General features: G+C 35.0%; 1 protein-coding gene across 1 annotated transcript; it reads left to right on the plus strand.

Moving 5' to 3' along the window:
• The first annotated feature begins 453 nt into the window (after positions 1-453).
• Positions 454-5,164, plus strand: LOC149781519 (uncharacterized). Its single transcript, XM_089935605.1, has 2 exons — positions 454-2,053; positions 4,279-5,164. Exon 1 carries the CDS (start codon positions 854-856, stop codon positions 1,721-1,723), a length of 870 nt encoding a protein of 289 aa, XP_089791731.1. The 5' UTR covers positions 454-853; the 3' UTR covers positions 1,724-2,053; positions 4,279-5,164.
• The last annotated feature ends 3,235 nt before the right edge of the window (positions 5,165-8,399 follow it).

The following is an 8,399-nucleotide window of genomic DNA, read 5'->3' on the forward strand; positions in this document are numbered from 1 at the left end:
ATAAAAATCAATAAAGTCAAACGGAACTGAACTTAATTCTATAAAAAAAAATAAAGTCCAGTAAACAATATTTCATTATCACTTCCATCTCTACTATACTTCTTTTTTTTCAGACTTTCCTTCTCCCATGTACGATTTGCCTTTGGGAATCTTTCCCTACAGATATCCAAAAGCTCCCGATCTTTATAACTTCGAAAAATATTTATCTAATTCAACATAAGTTTCAAATTTATTCACATTTTTTTCTAAACCTATTCTATTTTACAACCTAATTAAACTGAGCATGGAACGGTGTTCTCAAACCAGTGCACACGTTCACCGAAAGGAACAAATTATTGTACATCATTGTTATTCATTCTCACATTGAAAAACAAAATAAAGACTAGAAAGGAAAAGGTGACCTCCCTTTATTTCTCATATTAGACGTATTATATCCCAAAAGAAAAAGAAAAAAGTTCTACAGGGATCTGTTACATAAAGCTAGAGCAAGAACTATAAAAAAAATGTAAAAAAATTATAAAAAATTGTCCGAAAACATTTTATCAGTTTATATATCGTACTGAGTAATTTGAAGAAGTGTAAAACAGCACTTGAAAATATATATTGGAGAAAAGCCATTTAAGTGTAAAGTGTATGATAAAATGTTTCGTCGATGTGAAGATTTGGAACTGCACATGAGGGTACATACTGGAGAAAAACCGTTAAAGTGTGAAGTATGTGATAAAATGTTCAGTCATCGTGAATATATAAAACAGCACATGCATCATGGTACATACTGGAGTAGAAGAAAAACCAACTGAAGTGTGAAATATATGATAAAGTGTTTAGTCGGTGTGGAAATTTGGAACAGCACATGAAGATGCATACTAAAGAAAAACCATATAAGTGTGAAGTATGTGATAAAGGTTTTAGTCAGTTTGGAAATTTAGAACAACACATGAGGATACATACTGGAGAAAAAACATTTAAGTGTGAAGTATGTGATAAAGGGTTTAATCAATTTGGAAATTTAGAACAACACACGAGGATACACACTGGAGAAAAACCATTTAAGTGTGAAGTATGTGATAAAGGGTTTAGTCAGCTTGGAAATTTAAAACAGCACATGAGGGTGCATACTGGTAATAAACCATTTAAGTGTGAAGTATGTGATAAAGGGTTTAATCAGTTTGGAAATTTAGAACAACACATGAGGATACATACTGGAGAAAAACCATTTAAGTGTGAAGTATGTGATAAAGGGTTTAATCAATTTGGAAATTTAGAACAACACATGAGGATACATACTGGAGAAAAACCATTTAAGTGTGAAGTATGTGATAAAGGTTTTAGTCAGTGTGGAAATTTAGAACAACACATGAGGATACATACTGGAGAAAAACCATATAAGTGTGAAGTATGTGATAAAGGGTTTAATCAATTTGGAAATTTAGAACAGCACATGTGGATACATACTGGAGAAAAACCATTTAAGTGTGATGTGTGTGATAAAATGTTTAGTCAACTTGGAAGTCTGAAGAAACACATGAGGATACATACTGGAGAGAATCCATTTAAGGGTGAAGTATGTGATGAAGTGTTTAATGAGAGTGTTACTCTAAAACAACACATGATGATGCATATTGGAGAGAAAACATGTAAGTGTGAAGTGTGTGATATACTGTTTAGTCGTAGTGAAGATTTGAAACTGCATATGAGGATACATACTGGAGGGAAACCATGAAAGTGTGAGGTATGTCATAAAATATTTTGTCATGGAAGTCTAAAGACACACATGATGATGCATGCTGGAGAAAAAACATTTAAGTGTGAAGCATGTGATAAAATGTTTTGTCAAGAGAAAAAATATCAAACTGCATATGAGGATACATACTGGAGAGAAACCATGAGAGTGTGAGGTATGTCATAATATATTTTGTCATCATGGAAGTCTAAAGACACACATTACTGGAGAAAAGCCATTTCAGTGTGAAGTTTGTAATAAAATGTTTAGTTGGAATGAAGATTTGAAACTGCATGAGGATACATACGGAGGAGATTAGGGAGAAACCATGTAAGTATGAGGTATGTTATAAAATGTTTCATCATTGTGGAAGTCTAAAGACACACTAGTCCTACAATGTAAGACATAGCACATGTTGTTTTTGTTTAGTGCAATGTCTTACTATCCAAATAATGGCCTTGTATAGTGTGTTCCGATGTCAACGACATTGGAATGAGCAATCAAAGTTTCAGGAACATCTCACACACTGGGCAGCCTATATCGACACTATTTCACTAATTTATGTGTAATTAATATACTTACTATGCTGTCTTTATCCTGGCGGAATGAAAATATGATTTTGCAGAGGGACACATTTTCACATTCCATTGACATACATTTGAATTTGTTGCAATGCGATGGTAGTTGAGGTATGCCAAAGTAAGTGCAAGTAGGTACATGTTGGGGATATGTTTCTTGAACGAAATGAACCATTGCTTTCAATTCTAGTAGGCATAATATATTTTTATTTGTTTCGTTAAAGAATAATATTTCAACTTAACCCGATTTTGGTATTCCCAGCTTTCACTGCTTTCTTGCCAAGTGAAATGTAGGCCAACAAAATTTGAAAACAGCTCCATTTTGTTTTTAGAGAAAAGACTTCAGAATAAGTATAGTCTGGCTAAAACATTATGACTTTACTTTGTTTTAGTTGCCAGTTGTGTGAAATATTAAAAAAAAATTGAATTTCGTAACAATGTTGGTCGAAATCAAAACACGCTACACAGCACCATTAGTTAGGCTGTAAGACCTTGATACCCACAACATAAATATCAGTGTTGAGGTCTTACATGTAGGACTAAAGACACACATGAGAATATATACTGGAAAAAACCCACTTCAGTGTGAAGTATGTGATGGAATATAGAGCCAAGTGGAAATCTGAAGAGGCACATGACAATCAGGGCCGGCGCTACCATATAGGCAAACTAGGCAGCCGCCTAGGGCGCTGATTTCAAGGGGGCGCATTTTTTTTTATTGGAGATGAAACATTTAAGTGTAGCAAGTGGAGGCAGGTTCATTTGGAAAGGAATCTGAAGAAATACATAAGGATACATGTAAATTTAACATCAATACCATGGCTAGCAAAGATGGTGATGGAAGGTGCAATAAGAGTAAATGTATATGAGGATCATGAGGGCCCATACTTCATAGAAATCATTTAATCATCAAGTGAGGATACATACTGGAGAAACACCATTTAAATATAAAGAATGTGCTGAAATGTTTAGTCAGAGAGTGGAGATGTAAAACTGCACAAGAGGAAGCATAATGGAGACACACAGTTTAGTAAGTGAACTGATCATGTTTAGTTGCAATGGAAATCCAAATGTACACATAAAGATACATGATGCAGGAGAAAACTTGAGGTATGAAATTTGTGTGAAAATGTTTGGTGAAGGTAAAAGCCTCCAAATGTATAGATGTTTCATACTGGAAAAACAATTGTTAATTGCTACGTTTTATGAAGAATTGTACATCAGAATGCACATGTTTAGGTAGTTACAAATTCCCTGGCCCAGATCCTGGAACAAGCTCGTAGTCGGCTTGCGCAAGTCCAAAAGCTGTGTGAGAGTGAGATCCAAGATATATTATTTACTATGATGGTCAAATATCTGAAAACAGGAATTTACAAATCCAATTGCCCAACTCCAAAGACAATCTCAAATTCTGTTTTGGCAAGCTCAAATTTGCAAGACACTTTCGTAGGTGCAAGTCCAGAAAATGGAGAGTGGGATACAAGATACAAGAAAATTTATTGAATGTTGATGTCTGGATAAACTACTGTAATTCTGAGGAACTAATTTACCAACAAGGGGTTGTGTTCAATTGCTTCTGCTTTATGTTATGCAAGATTTGTAATCTGTGATCTTACCAAAATGCATGTATCAACACCATTATTTAGCTTTTATATGCAGTGCATTCTTCTTCTGCATACCTGGCTACAATTTATTTCACCTATTGCATGTATTATTTCAGTCAACGTTAATGTCGGTCTTGCATTTTCCCACCCGAGACATGATAATAAGAATATTTACGATTTATAGCATGTTTTGACAAGTAAGGAATAAATATATATTTTAACATATCATTTGCAGTGTAATCCTAATATCTGTATACATAGATTCAATGATTTTCAGGTTCTAAGTTTCTTTTGATGCATATCACTATTTTAATGGCAGTTGGTTTTATTGCTAAAAGTACAGCTCATATTTATAAGTTTTTTTTTTTGACAGGTGTTTGTTTGGAAATAAAAGGCACCCATCTCTAACGATTAACTACAGGAGGATTTCGTTAAGAAAGTGATTACCGTAAGAAAATTTAGCACCCACATGCAGTGTTCATGATATGTTATATAATAATTACAGGAGACTGGATACATACTGCTTGGCAAGCAATTACATGGACAATACTATGCATTCCCAACTCTTTCTCAAAAGTTTGATTCTCATATATGTTGATGCATGTCATTGAATTGAAGGCAACTTATGATCATTGTTAAAGACATGGTGGAAATAAATGTTAACAAATCCATGAGTTTTGAGTATAAAAAAATAGTTAGTCTTCATTTAATCAATTATCTGTCTCTAAAAGAATGTAGCTATTTCTAGTTTTTTCTACCTATTCCGTTTTCAGTTGTCTAACTACGCATTTGTGAACTCTTTCAAATCTGTAGATCTATCTATGCAAGCTGACTATTATAGAGTTTGTAAAACCCTGAAAACACTACTGTAGCTTTGTGCATAGCACATGCTCTTTTACTGACATGGAGTCATGTACAGTTTATAAGGCTTCATATTAGACACTTTTATACCCTGTAATCCCAACAGTACAATATCATCGCCTTTATTTAGTGTTTATATGCAATGCATTCTTCTTGTACATAACGCACCACAGATTTTATTTTATTTATGAGATGTGACATTTCCATTTGATAGTCACTCTCAAGATCAGCCATATTTTCTTCCTCAAAAGTGATAATACAAATATTTACTATTTGTAAAGGAACTTTGACCAAATAATGAGTAAATATGTACCTAATCTATATTATCATATAAAGTGGAACTGTAGATAAAGAAAAATGTTTTGCATTACGCTATGATTAAAAGTAAATTAACACAGTTCTGTTATTCCTTGTTTAATATCTCAATTCATGGTCTTTTAACTAAGTCTCTCTTTCTCTCTTATAAATCTATCTAAATCCCTTTTATCTCTCAACATATATGTAGCTGTCTTTGTTTGAACTTCAAACTATATATCCATTCTAATTCTTTCTCATGATATCTGCATATTTATCTACTGATCTTATTTACATTTATATTTTATATAAGCATTATCAGCATGTTGTTTTAAGGTAAAAAAAAGAAAGATAAAAAGGTCAGAATAATACAACATGATTTCCTTTATATAACAGATATTTTATCTTTTTTTCTACAAATGATTGGGCACTAGATAAATTACAGAGAGCATGTAAGGTCTCTTTGGTAATAGTATTCATATCCTTTCAGTTAGTACTGCTCTCTTCACAGGGGAACCAAGAGAAAGACTTTCTGCATCCAAATTCCTGGATCTGGATCTGTAAATGGTGTTAAAGGTGTAAGTGGCCGGAGGAGCTAACCATTGATGGTCAGTTGCAACAAGTTTGGTTGATGTAAGACTATACTTGAGAGGATTGTTGTCCATAAATTACTGTTCACTGAATTTCTCCGTGGTTGCCCACTTTCATGCCAGGAATTTCAGTCAATGCGCTGAATAATTTCACTCACTCATTGTTAACCCTCTGCTAATTACTCGCTTGATGCCATCTTGAATCTGATATTAGAACTGCACCAAAGTTATGTTTACTAAAACTAATTAATCGCTTGACACCATCTTTAATCTGATATAGAAGTTCACCTTGGTCGTGTTGACTGGCATATGTGTGCAGTTCAAAAGGTTGCCCAATGTCAACGTATCCTAGAACAGGTGGTAAACAAAATGCATTCTCCAGCTGTTGAAAGGAGCAGCAGAGAGGGTGAATCCCACAAGTTATTTCGCTTAACAGAACCTTCTATCGAGAACATTTTAGATAGAGATATTATTTTCACAAAATCAACCCTCTATTCAGAAAACATGACAAAATGGGCTTTCTCTGCTGACTTGAAGGGTTATATCGTGAAAATACGTACCTATACAACTATTTCTGTTATACAAGGGTCTATCTTGCGAAAACACTCGGGGATGTTTAGCCCTCTCTGCTGCTCTGTGAAAGTCCCTGGCAGGGTTTGCCTGTAGTCGCTTGTCTCTGCTGCTGTAAATTAAAAATTTAAGTTAACAATAAAGCCAGCATCAGAGAAGCACATTCCGCTAGACTAGCTCGAGAGTGACTAGAAGCAATAAAAAAATTTCTTCCTGTACAAGATAGTGTAAGACAAAAACTTCAAGAACGGCAGCAAGCACAAGTTGAATTTGCGACAGGTGCAGAAGAATTATTTAAACCCGTCACAACAGCTAATGAAAAAGCTGCGATGGTCACTGAAAGAGCTTTACTGGGAGAACCTAAGGGTGATATCAAGGAGGAAGAGGAACAAAGAAAGGGTATTCTTCCAGTGTTACAAAAAACCGCTAAGCGAGCCAAACAAACAAAAAAACTTTTACGAGATCTTCCAACTGATATAGCTGGAGCTCAACCTACACCCGTCGGCGAAGAAATACTTGAAGGTATTGGACAAATTCGTCCCGAACTCGCGTCTAAACCAATAAAGGAAAATATTGGACTGATTGCAAAATTTAGGGAGGGTTTTGCTGAAGATATTAAAAATACTACAAGAGAAGAACTGCCCAAAAAAATATTAATTAGTATGTTTAATAAATCTAGTATCTTAAAACCCGGTTTTGAAAAAATAAATGATGATAATTTTATTAAATGGATATATCGAATATATAAAAACAAAAAACAAGCCCGAGACAATGATTTAGAATACAGAGGTCTCCTTGATGAAGATGAAGAGTTTATGACGAATATGTAAAACAACTAGAATCCCCCCAGCAGAAACCTTCTACACCTTTGCAACAACCACGGCGGAGGATAATAGACCCTGACCTAGTCCCGTTAGGTGAACGCGAGGTTGCATCTGAACAAAGTCCACGTCGTCAAAAATCCAAGCCAACTAGGTCGCCAATAATTGGTTTAACAACATCTCCTGAAAGTTTACCGCAAGATGTTTTAACCCCGAGAATTGTATGACCAAAAACTGGAAAAGGTTTAAATATTTGTCCTGATAATATCATCAATGATGTATCACGGTTAGAAGTTCTCATCGGAGGATGACGTGCCGGAAATAACTCACCAGAAATAATTAATGAAGCGGCTGATATCTGTCAGCGATTATTTCGTGGCGGCATCATGGATGCTCACATTTATCGAGAACTTATTGATGAACTCGTGGACAGCGATTAGAGAAATAACTGATTAAATAAAATGATCGTACACAATTCTCATCATAGACCATTTATGGTCAGGGTTGTAAATTCACGAGTACCCATATGCAGGATGACTTATGGAAATGGACTCAGCGATGTTGTCAGGGGTTTATTCACGAGGATGGGACCTAAAGCAATACCGATCGCAAAACAATTGTCAATGAAAGCTATTGATGTTATCAAAGATAAAGCTACTGGCACTGTTGGTAGCGCTGCCAGTAAAGCATTTTTGGCAATCAAGGATAGACTAGCGCGATTAATACGCAGAAAACCACCACCGGTAAAATTACCAGCCACCGCAGACATGCCTGCAAATGTTAGTAAAGTAATATATGAAGCCTCAAATCAAAAACTAGCAGCGCTGATAAATCGTGAACAAATAAACACAAGTTTGGTGGCGGGAAGTGGTCTTCGTTTTAGACGATAACTTCTATAATAAAATGTTTAAACGGGAATCTGACCCAGCATTCGACATGGACGAACCGGTCCTTAAAAATGAATCAGTGCGTGATTATCAGTATTACTCTTATGATGCACGAGAACCAAATAAACGAGGACGAATTGAATTGCAAGTACAAGATACAAGTAGATATTTCCTGCCCGCTGAAGCATTTATTGAAGTAGAAGGTGAAATTATAAAAACCGAGGACACAGTATACGGGGATGCAGTTAAAATTGGTTTTGTCAATAACGGACTTATGGCCTTGTTTGATAGTGCTATCTACATGATTGATGGAAAAAATACTGAATCGATTCAGAAGGATGTCGATGTTGCTACAACAATAATTGGTCTAGCAAGATATTCTGATGATTATACAAAATCATCTGGTCCATCAATGATGTTTGCCAAGGACAATTCTAATTTTCCTAACACTGATCAGTTCATTATTAGACG

This window comes from Sinohyriopsis cumingii, chromosome 15 (assembly GCF_028554795.1).
Source record: "Sinohyriopsis cumingii isolate HCF-2022 chromosome 15, ASM2855479v2, whole genome shotgun sequence".
NCBI lineage: Eukaryota > Metazoa > Mollusca > Bivalvia > Unionida > Unionidae > Sinohyriopsis > Sinohyriopsis cumingii.